Source organism: Athene cunicularia (assembly GCF_003259725.1).
Source record: "Athene cunicularia isolate RWA chromosome 9 unlocalized genomic scaffold, athCun1 chr9_part1, whole genome shotgun sequence".
NCBI lineage: Eukaryota > Metazoa > Chordata > Aves > Strigiformes > Strigidae > Athene > Athene cunicularia.
In genome coordinates, this window is record NW_020799110.1 from 10,248,139 (window position 1) to 10,263,994 (window position 15,856).

General features: G+C 39.2%; 1 protein-coding gene across 1 annotated transcript; it reads right to left on the minus strand.

Annotated features, from left to right (window-relative positions):
* Positions 1 to 729: 729 nt before the first annotated feature.
* Positions 730 to 11,813, minus strand: HRG (histidine rich glycoprotein). The gene is made up of 7 exons (XM_026854966.1): positions 11,616 to 11,813; positions 7,529 to 7,636; positions 6,471 to 6,558; positions 5,782 to 5,948; positions 3,900 to 4,016; positions 2,301 to 2,387; positions 730 to 1,674 (listed from the first exon to the last, which is right to left on the minus strand). The coding sequence occupies exons 1-7, from the start codon at positions 11,811 to 11,813 to the stop codon at positions 730 to 732; spliced, it is 1,710 nt and encodes a 569-aa protein (XP_026710767.1).
* Between the last annotated feature and the right edge of the window lie 4,043 nt (positions 11,814 to 15,856).

Here is a 15,856-nt window from a genome sequence, read left to right on the forward strand (position 1 = left end):
AGGGCTGTCCTTGAATGCAGTATTTCTGGTATATCGCCTCCAGCAACTTGTAGCAGTGGAAGTACCTGTGCAGGCCACTCTGCAGTGTTACACTACAAGTCATTAACTATTCTCAGACCTTTTCTAGATAATGGTGGTAACCCAACCACCATTAGTCAATTTATGCTAGAGTATGCCTCATGGATGTTTACTGTGCAGCTACACATACATTGTTAACAAAAAAGACAAAATTTTGGTAACAGTGTTAAAAAAAAAAGCTTACCTATTTTTATTTTCTTTGAATCTTTATAAAGCATAAATGTAGTGGCATGGATCATTTTTTATGGAAGGTGGTCAAATTTCCTCTAGGTCAGATTTCCTTAGAGAAGTACATAACAATTATGAATGATGAGAAAATGAAAGATTTTAGATGGTAGTTATTAGGGAATTTTCCTTTTTATTAGAACTAAAGGAGTATTGTTTGCTAGCAAGATTTGTACCCATTCACATTATCTGAGGGACTTAGAATTTTGAGCCTTTCAGTTACAGTGGAGTCTGAGATAGCTGGAATCAAGAGACAGGTTGGAATACTTGTCTTAAGAATTATTTTCAGTGCTTTTCCTCCCTAGAAATTGTATGCATTTTCCCCTTCTCCACATGCTGTTTTTATTCATTATACAACTGTTACTAGCCCTGCAACTCTCAAGCCAGGAACATCATTCTCTGAGGTCATGCAGGAGAATTTATCTGTTATGGTCTATGTGGAAATAAAGGCAAAATTTTTGGAAGAACAAGCTTGGGATTTCCTGGGCATGATTCTGATTGTGTAGGGTGATCTGGAAATCCTGGAGCTTCTGGCATCTCCTTTAGACTGGAGCCAGTTGAGGGAATACCTTCACCAGTGCTGGAGGAGTGAGGATTACTTTGGGATAACTCAGGAAAGTTCGCAGTAGGAGGTGTGAGAGAATCCTGCTGATTTAGAACTGGAATGCGATAGACAGCTCCTGTTATTTGGAATGGAAAGTACTTTCCCGATATGCTTGTTTTGTTGCAGTGATGTCTGTAATAGGGATGATGGTGATGAGGAAGGTGATGTGGTCCATGAGGAGGAGAATGTGATCCATGATGGGGAGGATGATGGTGGTGATGTCGTCCATGAGGAGGGGGAGAATGCCAATGTAGTCTATGAGGAGGAGGACGATGGTGGTGGTGTGGTCCATGAGGAGGGGGAGGACAATGTGGTCCATGATGGGGACCAAGAGGAGGATTATGTGGTTCATCATGGGGAGGAGGAGAAGAGAGATTGTGTAATTCCTCTTGGGAAGGAGGAAGATGATGTGGTTCATCATGAGGAGGAGGAGCAGAAGGGGGATATTGTGGTTCCTCTTGGGGAGGAGGATGTGGTGCATCATAGGGAGGAGAAGGAGGGTGGTGATGTGGTCCACCATGGGGAGGAGGTGGAGGACAGTGGTGTGGAAGGTGAAGGTGTTGATGTGGTTCACTGTGGAGGGGTGGAAGGGGAGGTTCTTGCTTGAAATTATGGTTATGCTCAGGATCTTCAGGTCTGGATTGAGAAGAAGGTGGACATCCATGCTTGTGATGATGTCTGTGACGATGTCTATGATCAAAATGATGGGGATGCCTGTGTGACTGTCCCAGAGTTGAATATCTGCATCTTTGCCCATAGCCATGATGCTGTTTATAAAAACACCAGGGGAGAAAATATTATGTGAGATGTTGATAGGACAGAAGAAAGAAAGAGAGGTAGGAGTTAATAGGTTTACATTTACAGTTCCAGTGGTATGTAAGGCAAAAATTGTGGTTTTTTTCAAGATAGAAGACAAGGAGTAGATGATAAAATGCCAAATTACTGTAAATTATCTGGGAATACTACACTATAACAGAATGAAATTATATAACCAACTAAACAAAATTTGTGATGGATCAAAACAAAACCCACACTGGAGTAGCTATTGCAATATAAAATGAAATAGCAAATACGAGAAAGATCATCTCTCCTCCTCTTGTTTTCTAAAATTTCTTTGAACTTGTTTGCCCGTCTCTACTCACTTTAGCTAAGGAGTATGACTGAACTGAGAGAAGACACCCTTGGAGAGAGCAGTAGGGACAGCTCCATTCTAACTCATCCTCCAGTTGACCTGGGGTCAAAAGCCAGTCTGTCCTAACATGCTGCATCACACCCAGGCAGTGACAAAGGGACATAAACAAATGTTGCATTCATCTGTCAGTCTGGACTAAGTGAGGTTGCTGTAGCCTGCATGAGCATACAGCCAGAGACATTTCAGTAAGTGGGTACATACCCAGGGATGGTAGATCTCACAGCTTATATCTGTGCCATCAGGTTCATCTGCATCACTGATAATTCTTGCCTTGCAGAATCCCATGTGCTAAGCAAAAGAAAAGAAAAAAACCCAAAACAACAATGCACATCTGGGTTCTTGTGATGGAGTTAATAGAAGCTACTGAAAGTTCAACATTTTTAAAGTTAGGCTAGTTCCTTTGATGCCTAAGTATGTTTACACAGCTTAGATCCCGAGCTTTCTGACCAGTGGTACTTGCCAGTGATTAATACTGATTAATATATATGCCATTTTTGAGTGGCTTTGACTGTGAAGACCACTTTGCCACATGCATCTAAAGGGCTACTACTCTCCATCTTACTTCTCTTTTGATACCTGCAAGAAATTGGTCAGCTAGTGATGTCTCCAAAATGAGTACCCTATGGGTGACTGATTTTTATTCCTTTATTTCTGTGTTTGTTTGTCAAAGATCTGTTCAGATTTGGCTGTTCTAAAATTATGCTCGAAGTCCTCAAAAACAGGCACTGTGTAGCTATGCTGTTTCAGAAAAAGCTCAAGGTAGAGTTTTCTTCCATATTTAGTTTTTGAAAAGTAATTCGTTGTAATCTTTCAGCGTTACTTCCCTTGGCATCCTGTTTGCTGTGACTTTCACTTGCTGTCCAGTTGTATGTGGAATCACTCAAGTGAAAGAGCACAGAACTCAGGTAAGAGGTTCTGTGTATGCTCTCTGTAGTGGATTCTTTATCTTAATGTATGTTTGGGCCATTAGTAGCCTGTATGATCAGTGATTACAAATGTTAATAGTATTTCACACACACACACACACACGCGCACACACACACACACACCAGTGGTGGCAGCACTGAGAACAGAATTCAGAATGTCTAGCTATCTGGCTTGTGCTTCATGCTAGTGAACTTCTGGCTCCCCTACCAGTTCATTCACAACCTTTTCCAGTCTCCGGGAGTATAAAGAGCCAGAGAAGAAAATGGATGTAGATTAAAAAAAAAGTTCTACATGTTCTATTTTTTCCATATTTTTATGTCATTCCTTCAATTTCATTTCTGGGGAATAATTTATTCTGAAATTACAATCTTGCCTAGTTGTTTTTTTGGTGTAGATTGTTATTGCAATGGGAAGGTGGGGTGAGGAGAGTACTTTGATAGTAATCTGCAGACAGGCCTGAATTATTCCACTCTCCATTCCCTTGCAGCAGAGGAAAAAAAAGTAACCCTGGGCTCACTGGGATGACGTAATACATGGTGTTTTTTTTTCAAGGTCTATGACTCATGTTACTGTAAACGTTTTTAGAAAAATAACCTGAATGATTTAATAGGGAATGGCCACAATTTGAATGTGAAAGCCAGATCCAAACTGAAAAGCTCAGCTCTGGGTCTGCAATATACCAGACTCCAGTTACATTTAGATTTGAGAGTTCAGGCTGGCTCCTCAGCTGTAAAATTAAGATCTGGGCTTGGACATGCTGGATTTTTAATTTTGAGTTTGGGTGCATGCTTATAAGAAACACTTGGAAGTATTGTGGGAAGATTCTCCTGGTGCCACCCATTGTATCAATTTTCATTCTAAGACTTTACTTACAGCATGCCAGTCGTCCAGAAAATCACATTCCAATGCCTGATATGCTTGTTGTGCAGATTTGGAACAGTTGGTCTCTTTTATAGAGAATTCTAAAATGTGACCTTCACGGGAGGCAGTCTGAAACCAAGAGGTAAAATAAGAAGTGGTAACTAGGTGTATTTAAAGACCTGTAATTTTGAAAGCAACCATACTTCCTATTGTTGTCAAAATCCTGTCTACCTTATGCTTTCATTAACTGTACTGTTCAAATCTATGTGTATTCAGTAAGAAAATTAGATTAGATAATTTATACCTTACTTACCTCACATCTTTATGAGTTCCAAGAATGGTTGCTTTATTTCTTTGTCTAATATGTGTACGCTATGAAACCTGTTACTTTTACAGCCTGTGTTTTTAGGAGGTAGCATCCTTAGAGTCTTCTCCTTAAATTGAACTGCTGGTCCTGTGAAAATACAGAGATCTACTGGATGGCAACCATGCCTTTCCAGTGCCAGGAGTGCGTAGTGCTACAGTGCTGATGTTCATTTGGTATGAAATTCTGGCAGCTATGGTGAGATTGTTGCTTTCTCTGTTGTCAGTGGCATTATTCATAAAGGGGGCATTACTCCATAAGAACATGGCCAGAAGGCCTTTGTGATCCTATTAAAATCCATAAAGAGGTGTTTCATTTTAATTTCCAACTGTAATAGTAGTTTACTTCAAGTCTGTGTTGAAGGTGTCCATAGCATGTGTGTGCACAGAAGTTTCACTGGTTTAGCTAAATTGGTTAAAAGTAGATGCACATACTTTATGGCGTGGGTTTTTTTAATCATAATTCATGGTTTCTAAGTGTTATGCAGTCTGTTGAAATCCAGTGGTACAATCTAAATTGTCACTATAGCTGAAAATGGTAAAGTGTAAAGATAAAGCATTTAGGGAGAAATCTGTGAATCCAGGCAATCTGAAAACATCCACTTGCTATTTGGGACTAGGAATACATGCTGCATGGGACTACAGTGTAGAACAAGTTTCTGAGCAATATTAAAAGCTGCAGGGAGGTGGGGTTGGCATGCTATAATTTAGGCGGTTTCCAAGATCAACATGTGTTATGGTAGGGACCATGGGTCCTCATTACAGAGGTGTCCTGAACTCACACACATGTTGGCAGGGTGATCCTGTGCTGTTTAAGTGAAGGCCTCCAGTATCTACTGACAAGAAATTGTGGTGGTCTGATAGTTATGCTTCAAATCACCCAAAGGATAAATCTTCATGGTCACATCACTCAAAGATGGAGAAGTCATTTACCAGAATCAGTAGTTCTTCAAGAGGCACAGCACAGATACAAATTTACCTCCTGTCTTTCAGGGCTTTCAGAGTACTACTTTGCTCTGCAGCAGAAAGTGAAAATGATGCTGAGTGTGTTCTATTTTGTGTTGTACCCATGTCCTAAATTCTAAGAGTAAAAAATTATCTGACTTCAGTTGGCAGAATGTATGACTGTGATAATACCGTGTACATGACTGTACATCTTGAAGAACTCTGGTTCTTAATAAATAAACACTTGGTAAATAAAAGTAAATAAACACTTGTATATTATGATATGATAGATAAACAGGAATTAAAAAAAAATATGCACACAAAGAAGGCTCTGACATTTTGGATGTCATCACACTGCCATAGATTTTAGCAAATGAGAAATACTTTTGCTTTCACGTGCCTAAATTAAAGTTGATAGCAAGTCTTTGCAGAAGTAGGACCTTCAGTTTTATAGCAGATGATTTACACTGGGAGGTGACAAGCAATAGTTCTGATCCTAGAAGGGTTTGAATTCTGGTCCCATGGTTTGGAAGCTGCTCAAAAATTTTGTTGTTTATAAGTAATTCTAGGACAAAATGTGACTTACCATCTTTAAAGTCTTTTCAACTTTGTTCACGCTGAAGTAGTTTGTGTAGTTACTCTCGCTGTTGAATTTCTTCAGGGCCTTTGCAGCAATAGTTGTATGTTGCTCAATGACTTCTAAGACTTCAACTTTCACAGGACAATCTTTGCACTCCAATAAATCAGGAGGAACTGTGAAAACAGAGAATTTACTAATATTGCAATGAGTATTAATACTCTTGGTAGTGTGCATGTGCCTTTAATTTGAATTTATAATGAGAAACTCAAATGCAAGCGCTTGCTTGGAAGTGAAATACCTATCCCTCACTTCACAAATACAGGTTTGTCCTGTAACATGAAAAAAACCCAAATGTATGAAAATGAAGATTCTTATAAATCTTTTAGCTCCACCTTAGAATCTTACCACCCCAAATTAGCAGTCTTTCCATGTTTACTTTTTTTCTGATATTCATTATCATGTTTTGGTTGACTGGAATGGTGATATCATCTGACATTAATAAAGTCTGCTTTAGAAGAGTAGGGTAACCTTAATTCTATTACTCATTCTTAACATTCCATTTGAATTATCTAGAATACGAATTGCAAGCAGATGAATGAATCTGTTACGGTTTCCAAATACTAGTGCACAGACTTGTAATTTGGTACTAGGGATGGTCTGAGGTATGCATTGGCTTACAACAGTAGTTATTTTACCTGGACTTAATGTACAATTAAATCCATATAGTTGTTTTTTCTTCAGCATCTGGCTTGTATATGTGATAATCTTACATTGCCCAAAGTCCTGAGAAGAAAAAAGAGTATGTGATTATGATGTTATTTTCACTGCATTTCATTGAATGTAGGTGATATAGAAATTATGCCTCCTTTTAATGTACAGTACCTCTAAGAATAACAGATGTGGTCATTAATGGAATGTTTGATCTGGTACCACTCAAAATTTGTGTGCAGGTAAAATGGGATCTCCCTCTACAAGAGCCTTTATTTTAATTCTCAGTTTGCACATCTGAGTAGACAATGGAAAACTAAACCAGTCTTCCCAGTCCTTCCAATACTTATTTACAGTAAGATAATACTAGCTAGCAGGGGAAGTTAGGATGCCAGGGATACTCAAGGTTAGGTAAGTCTTTATCAGAAAGTGGATGGACCTTTTCTTCCATTCTTTTCCCCCATCTTAATAAAAAGAGTAAATGCCTTCTCTTCTCTCTTCATGGCCTTCCTGCTTTGTCCTGTGTGGTAGTATTTAAATAAAGTTTTGGACTGGTAGTTCTCATCCCAGACTGCATCACTGGACTGCAACAATAAAGGACAAGTATTGCTACATATCATATGTGTACTGACACTACCAATATTTCATATTGTCTTGCCACAAACGCTATAACAGAAAACTGACAAAATATGACAGTGGTATTTCTGGCTAATATACTAGGAACATGCTTTAAAAAATAATTTCTAGTGCCCTTTAGTTGTCGTCAGCACATTATTCTTAAAATATCAGTACTGCTACCAGCAGTGGAATGTGGAGTATAGCTCCTTCGACAGCTTGTTAAATAAAGCTGCACTTATCTGAGCAGTCAACTCTTTTCCAAACCTTCATCTTAACAACTCTAGAATTCAATACATTTTATTTTCTAGTGAGCCATATTAAAGCTTAGTCTTTGAGATTTTGTGACACAGAATTTTCTGGGCAGTTCAGGTGAAGATGAAGTTAATGCATTATTGACATATGACTCTGTGTGGGTGTCATTACTTGCCATGGCATAGGTGTCACCGTATTCACAAGACTCCCAGTGTCTTCTGGACAATACAGAGCATTCAGTTTGTAGCACATCCAAAGTTAAGTAGAGGACTGATGAATTTCCCTGGAAGAGAAGTGCAGGTAAAAAAGAGTTTGCATACTGTCTGGTCTGAAAGAAACTTATTTTGAAGTAGATACACTTTTCATATAGCTTCCTCAGTCCCTATTAAGGTTTTTCTGAACTGACTAGTATTTAGGCTGCAAGGGACTTTTGGAGGTCATCTTGTCCAGCCGCTTGCTCAAGGCAAAGCTGACTTCAAAGTTAGATTCAGCTGAGTTCTGTATATCACCAAGAGAGATGTTCCACAGCCTCTCTGGGCTGTTCCAGTACTTAACCACTGTCCATGATTTTTTTGGCCTTATATCTTGTGAGAAATTCTCTTCCTGCAACTTACAACTGTTGCCTCTTACCCTTTTGTTGGAAACCTGTGAGAAGAGTCTGTTGTAAACCTGGTATCCATCATGTAGGGAAATTACCAGAATTAAAAAGTTGCCATTCTGTCTTTCTGATTTTCGCATAGAACATATTGGTCTATTAAGAAATCAGTTGTCTAGGCAGCCAAGTATATAGCTATATCCATTTCAGATGACCTCAGTGACCAGATATACTTTCAGAACTTTGCTTCCTGCTCCGTTTGTTCAGGGAGTGATGCAACAAAACTGTAATAATCCCTACAAAGTTAGGAGCCTTAGCTCTGAAATTCTTCTAATATGTTCTGTCTCCTGAGCAGACAGGATGGAGAATCAGAATTTGAATTTGGCTATCAGTGTAATGGGATGTGGTGTTAAGAATTATCTGTGGCTCACAGAAAAGTTTTATATTTTTCCTCAGGAAAATTAATCTTAATTCGCATTTGGAATGGATTATTTAAATTTCATGCAACCCTTGTATGGACATTCAGAATGAACACAGACGTATTTTATTAGATAAAATGATGAAAGCCCTTTACTGTGAATAAGTGTCCTCGGGCTTTATCAGATATTATCCATTCAGATTCCTTTTTCAGAGTGTTTCTGTATAGATGAGACCTTGAGAAAGTATTACTGCAGTCCAGTGTAGTATTTTTTTATTAGGAGTCTCTGAGTGGCATGTTAAACACTAGTTTTGCAGTATGTGTATGTCTTAGTATTGTCTCTATTTTTAAAATAGAGGCTAGGTGATTTACACAAAGATACATGTCATTCAATGACAGAAGCAGGAAAATAATGTAGTTGTCCTGGACGCTCATCCTTGCCCACTAGTCACATGAATACTCTTTGCTTAGCGGAAGTTAGTATTTCTATTTTATTTTATAAATGCCAATAATTTCAAGCTTCTAGTCAACATAGTAGTAAAATGCAGACAAAGATGAGAAGATGAACAGTGAAAAACCCTATTTTTTTCTGATTTGTATTTATGGAATTGCACTGAATGGAAAGGTGTGATAGTCTTTTGTAAAATGTGCTATTCACTAGGAGCCCTCTAAAACGTAAATGACTAAATATATTCACTTTGTCATCCAAACTTGTGAAACGCTAAAGAAACCAATTCATCCTGGGCAAATGTTTATTTTCTTCAGCAGGATGCATTTGGATTCAATAAAGCCTAGAGCAGAGCTTGGCTGAAATTGTCTACATCCAAATATACAGTAGAATAGCATCTGTTCATCTGATGGATAGCTCTTGGGATCAAAAATAATACTCTTATATGGTGCCTTTTTGGTTATTTTAAAAGCATCTTGGGTGCCAGAGTTCTGCACTGCACAAGCTCAGAACTATTTTAGTGTGAATACTTGAGTATCTTATGGTTCTAGAAGTCCCAGGTAAACCCAGCAGAGATCTGAGTGCTAGGAACTGCTCTGCTTAAGTTTCTAAGGGGGTTGATGTGATAGACTTGATGCACAATATTGCATGGAGGTAATAAAAATAATGATCTGCTCTTTTTTTATATATTATTTTTTTAATGTCATCTTGGCGGTGGAGCCAACATAACTTCTTGCACAATAGTGTACATGATCAGTATGCAGGAGACCACAACTGGTGGCTTTGGGTCTGAGAAGGTACAGAGACCTTACAAGGAGAAGTCTTTAGCACTAAGATAGGTAGAAGGGTCTTTTCTGTTCATGTAGACTCTTTGTGATAGTTGAAGTTATGGCCCTGGACTACAAAGAGAGCAAAATTCATTAGAGGCACAAAGCAAAACATAAGCACAGTACTGTTGTGGTTTAAACCTGTCCAAACACCATGCAGCTGCTCACTCACCCTCTCCCATCCTTGGAATGAAGGGGTAAAGGAGACTCATAGGTTGAGATAAAACCAGTTTAATAATTGAAATAAAACAAAACAGTTGCAATAATAAAAGTACAAATGAGTAATGCACAATGTGATTGCTCACCACTTACTGACTGATACCCAGCCTGTTCCTCGCTAGTGATCCCAAAGAACCAAGATCCTGAAACCACAATCCTGGAAGCGAGCGAGAGAACCCCCTCCTTCCTGGCCGACCCTCCTTTATACACTGAGCATGACATTGCGTGACATGGAATATTCCCTTGGCTAATTTGGGCCCGGTGCTCTGGCTGTGCTCCCTCCTAGCTTCTTGTACACCTGCACATGGGTAGGACGTGGAGAGTTGGGGAGACCTTGATGTCTCAGCAGCAACTGAAAACATCAGTGTACTATCAACATTCTTCTCATACCAAATCCCATACTGGATCCAAAACACAGCACTATTCTAGCTACTAAGAAGAAACATTAACTCTATTCCAGCTAAAACCAGTATAGGTAGCCTAGTGGTTATAGCATTTATTGGGAAGTATGAATCCTCAGCTCTGTTGCCTATTCCAAGTTATGGTTCTATAGTTCATATAGTCAATAATTGGTTAAAATGCCAAAATACTAAGATTTTTCTTTTTAGAAATGACTGTGTCTTTTTCTCAATCATTCAGTGAATTTTGCAACTGTTCAGTGGCTCCATTTGACAGGGGTGGCACACACATAGCTGCATGGGAGCAGCATTCTTCAAGGACGGGAGACTTGATTGTTTAAATCTCTTAATGCTGAGGAAGATTGATTCCTTCCTAGGTGGGCTCTTTAACTACCTGGCTATTGCATAAAACCCAGTAGTATCACTTGCCACATCCTTGTCGTTGAATCCATGAGGTTTTTTGAAAGTATACCTGAAGTTCTGTAGGAATATGAGCTTTGGGTCACTTTAGGAGCAATTTTCCTGTCCTAACAGGCAGTCTAAGCAGCTCCATCAAAAACTAGCCTGTTTTTCAGATGCCATACTGAGATGTGTAATACACTTCTTAAACAGTGCATGTGTGCCTAGATTCTAGTTTCACAGACAAGCATCTAAAAGGTAGTCAATGCATTAGTAAATCTACATGTCCTTGGTCTCTTTTATCTACTAGTTTTAAAAAAAGTTCTATTCTATTGGTTTTTCTGCTATTGATTTGCTTTGGCATTTAGGCAGTCATAGAGAAAGGCTTATTTCTCTCTAGGAAACAAAAATAGAAGTAGGAAGGAAATAGGAAATGACTGATATGGATTCTCTATCCAGCCCTTCCCCTGTTTTGCAGAATGACATTTTCATCTCCTTTGACTTCCTCTGCCTTTTTTAATTCTCTCCACTTATCCAGCTATCTTCCAAAATTAAGATGATAACAAAATACCCATCTTGCAGGATGTATGGATCTAATTAATGTTAGATAGTCGCAGATTAAAGAAACCCTCCAAATGCAAGTTTTCAACATAACATCTGAGACCTGACAACAGACGGGACAGATGAATTTCTGGTGTTGTATAAAGCTGTTCAGAGCACCTCTTATGCCAACATCCTGTCGGCCAAGAGAATAGAGGGCATTCAGCATCATTTGAAATCAAGCTTATGTGCAATAAATCATGCAGAAATGAATACTGAGATAGTGTAAATCAGAGCTGATTCATTGAATGACATCAACATTGCTATGTTAAAAGCAATAATCATAAGCTTTTAATGATCTGCCTCATTATTTTAAAATCACATTCTTATGTAAATCAGCCTTTAAATTGATACTTACTATATGTAGTTCATGTGCATCAGCAACACGGAATAAACCAAAAACATAGCCATCTCTGCGATGTCTATTGACCAAATCCAGGGCCACTCCTGCATCTGCTTCAACAGTTTTACAGTCTGCAGTTGTAATGCTTGTTTTGTTTTGGGCATTAGAACACTGCAGTAGTGTTAAAAAACCCCCTAAAGCTAGTAGCAGCATTTTGTTTGTGGTGTTAGGTCACTTCTGCCCATGCTCTGATAAAGCCAGTAGTCTGCTTTTAAATCAGAGTAGCCCTCTGAATTTATCAATGAACGCTAAAAGGGCATGGTTTTATATAAATTTAAGTGTTGTGTCACAGGGCCATTACCTTGACCCTGGATTAACATTTGCAAACAGCAAGTAAATGATTATATAGTGATTGAGCAGATTTTGAGGAAAGTAGGCCTTATAATACTCTCTGGACTACCCATTGGAGGGGACTATGTTTGTGATTCTTTAAGCAGGCATTGTGCAATAGTGTTTTAATATGAAAAATACTCAGCTTCCAACAGTGTGCTGCTGAACCTGGCATTAAGAAGGTCCAGTTTATGTGTCCAGGTATTATGCAATCTTAGTTTGCTGTTTAATGTAAAAACAGTTGAGCTGAAAATATGCTGGAATATTTGTGGTCAAATGCTGGCTACATCCATATCCCTGTTTTTACAGATCTTTACCTTGCAGAGAACTAGTGAAAGGGAAACAAGGAGGTCACTTAGGTTTGGAAAAAGGGATGTAGCTCAAGGAGCACTTGCAGGCTGGTGGTCTATAGCTTCTATGTGAGTACCTCCTACTTGTCCAACTCAAGAAAATTTAAAGCAGACTTCTATCAGCTTTATATCATTTCAGACTGGTACTCAGAATGGGACTGACTGTCTTAATACCAGTGTAACCTAGGTATAGCATGAGGTGTTGTAAAGCAGCCTCAGCAGTTTGTGTGCTCTTTGGCTGTAGTAGCCTTCATAGACTTCTTTAGAGAATTGCTGGTAATTTTTTTGTATTTATTAAAATAATTCAATGTGTATAAAGATTCATACCTTTCACAGGATATGCTGATACCCTCTGCTAAGCAGAAAGGAGAAGATGTTATCTAATCATAATCAAAATCTTTTATTCAGGATAGTTTAAGACAATCTTAAAAGGCAGTAATAGCTTGTCAGGGAGTGGCTGAAGTTTGAATATAAAATTCAAACTCTGAATAAAAAAATACAAAAATTCAATCTGAGTCCAAAATGACAAGGTAAGATTCAAATGAGAAATTTTCCAAATCCTGGTTGGTGTGAAGCATTGGATCAGCTTCTCATGGAAAAACATGCTAGCTGTATAATGGACTTGGGTTTACATGTTTGACTTTGAAGTTTTTTTCTGACTTATTTTTGTGAGAAACATTGGGAGATAAAATGAGTAGTCATCTTTAACCCTTACCTTATTTCATTAATCCTTATTTTAAAAAATTCCAACTTTTAGCATGTCTAAGAAATAATATTTTAAAATGCATTGAGCTGAAGCAGTGGCTTTCCTTTATAGTTAGTTCAGGACACACTGAACAGTTCTCTGGTAGTAGGTAAGCTAAATGGAGAATCTTACAATATTAGAACCAGGGGCACACAAAACTAGTGAGAATCAGTTTAAGATGGATAAAAACAGTCCCTGCACAATGGGTAGTGAACTTCTGGAACTTGTTGCTGTGGAAGGATGTGGAGGCAGACAGCTGGGTCAGAAATGGCTTAGAAAAGTTAATGGGCAGCAGGTCCTTAAGTGGCTAGTGGAAGGACTAAGCAGATTAAGTGCTCTTGAAAATCCTTGGTACAATGATTCTGTGTACTGGAAAAATATAAGGGGAATGATTTGCAGAGAGAGGGAGGGTCATATGTTTATCCTAACCACAACTGTCTTTTGCCACTGTGAGAAATGAATACTGGGCTGGATGAACCACTGTTCTGATGTAGTAGGGCATTTCTTTTGTTTATGTTTTTATAACGTATCATTATAATAATTCAGAATTTCTTCTGGAAGATTGAAAAAAAGCAGTGAAATAAATGTTGTGTAAATAATCAAAGACATTTGAAATACATCTCATCAATTAAAAATAATATTCACATCATTGCTGTGTTCCAAACTGGATCCCTATTCATTACTTACAATACTGTTTAATTTTTCAAATGGGCAGTCATATTGAAGAAAGGCATCAGATTAGGTAATTTATGACATAATTCCCTTAGTCGTCTATTGTTTGCAGATTGTTTGGGTTTTTTTCTCCTTTTGTTCTGTGCTGTTCATTGTGACACCAATCATTTTCTTGACAGTGGCTTATGTATTTTTTATGTATGAAATAGAAACAGTATGAATAAACAGCAGAAAATGTACAATTCCTGCAAAATTGACTGCAGAAGTAAAAGTGTGTTCCCACTGTAGAGTTTTGTCCTTGATTTCTTTGGAAAAGAAAGATTGGAATCTATTCTTAAAGTACAGCATGAACAAGCACTCCAGGCACAGTCAGAGCATTTAATTAAATATTGGTTGTACTTGAGTCAGTATAATGTATTTTTATCATTTCTCATCCAGTTTGATTTTTTTTTTTTAATACTTATTTTGTTTTTATATTTATTGCTTGTAAGTTTTGTGCCTTGTTTTAGTGAAGCTACTTCTATAAAGAGATTGCTGACAGGAATAGGAATATTTATCCAAACATGGCATTTCTCTTGACTAGCTTATCAAAAGCTTGTTTATCTCTCTGGCTTTTACGAGGGTGTGCTGGGTTTGCGTGGCAGGTTTTTGGTACTGGGGGAGGCGGCTACAGCTGTGTCCCCCTGTGAGAAGCTTCTCAAAGCTCCCCTGGCTCCAAGCCCAACTCACCTCTGGCCAAGGCCGAGCCAATTAATGACAGTGGCTGCACCTCTGTGATAATGTATTTAAGAAGGGGAATCTGAGAGAAGGTGGAGGACTTCTGAGGAGGAGTTAGGAGAGGGACACCTATGCAAATACCCAGGTCAGTGGAAGGAAGGAGGAGGAAGGGGGGGAGGTGTGCTGGAGCAGAGACCTGCCCTGTATCCTGTGGTGGGACGGTAGGGCCACCCCTCCTGCCACCCATGGAGGCCCACAGTGGAGCAGAGATCCATCTGTGGCCTGTGGAGGACCCCACACCAGAGCAGGTGGCTGCACTGGGCCGGGACTCTGAGGGGAGAAGCAGCCCCTGCTGTTGTAGTTTAGCACTGGGAGGCTTGTAGCACGTGGGGGTGACCTACAACCAGAGCATCCTGAGAAGAATGCATCTCGTGGGGAGGACTCACCGTGGAGAGAGTTTGTGAAGGGCCATCCCCTGTGAGAGGGACACCACATGGAACAGGGGAGGAAGGAGCAGCACACTGACCAAAAACTCCCTGTTGCCTGTCCCGTGTACCACTGAGGGGAGGAGGTAGAGATATCAGGAAAAAACTGAGCCTGGGGAGAAGCAGAGAAGGGGGCAGGTGTTTTTAAGATGTGGTAATGCTTCTCACTGTCCCATTCTGTCTGTTAAGTCATGTTGTTAGGGTTTTGAATTAAGGTGATGTTCTTTTTTTTCCTTCCCCTAATAAGTCTGTCTTCCGCCCATGACCATAATGCTTATGTCACCCCTCCCTATCCTTATTTAGATTCCAGAGCCTTTTGATTCATTTTCTCCTTCCCATTGCTAGGGTTGGAAGGGGTGAGTGAACGGCTGTGTGCTGCTCAGTTGCCCTTTGGACTCAAACCATGACACAAAGCTTGGCTTGCAACAGTGAGAGGGCATCCACATTCAAACTTTAAGGAGTTGGTAATAAACATCCATCCTAAACCTCTCTCCAGAAATCTGGGAGGACACACCAAAAAGAGACTTGTCTTCCTCACTTGAAAAACAGAGTGTCAAATTCTTAATAAATAGAGCTTTATTCTAGGGGAAAAGAAAGAGAGCTGACAAATAAAGGAGATAATAGGCAATAACCAATTACTCCATTCCTAAATTGTAGCTGTAACTATTTACAGATATCTCTGATTTCTTGGGAGGACAACTGCTACACTAGCTGACTGTTCTCTCCCTTCTGCAGTAGTGCTTCACTCACAGGCTGGGGTTATCAAAATCGCACAGCTCAGTCAATTATGCCACGTAGCAAGACCCTTATCTGTTTTGTAGCTTGCGCTGCTCTGCAGCTGCTGTTCATGCTCCCAAGCAAGAGTACAGCTAACAAAGACATATGTGGCTCCAATTG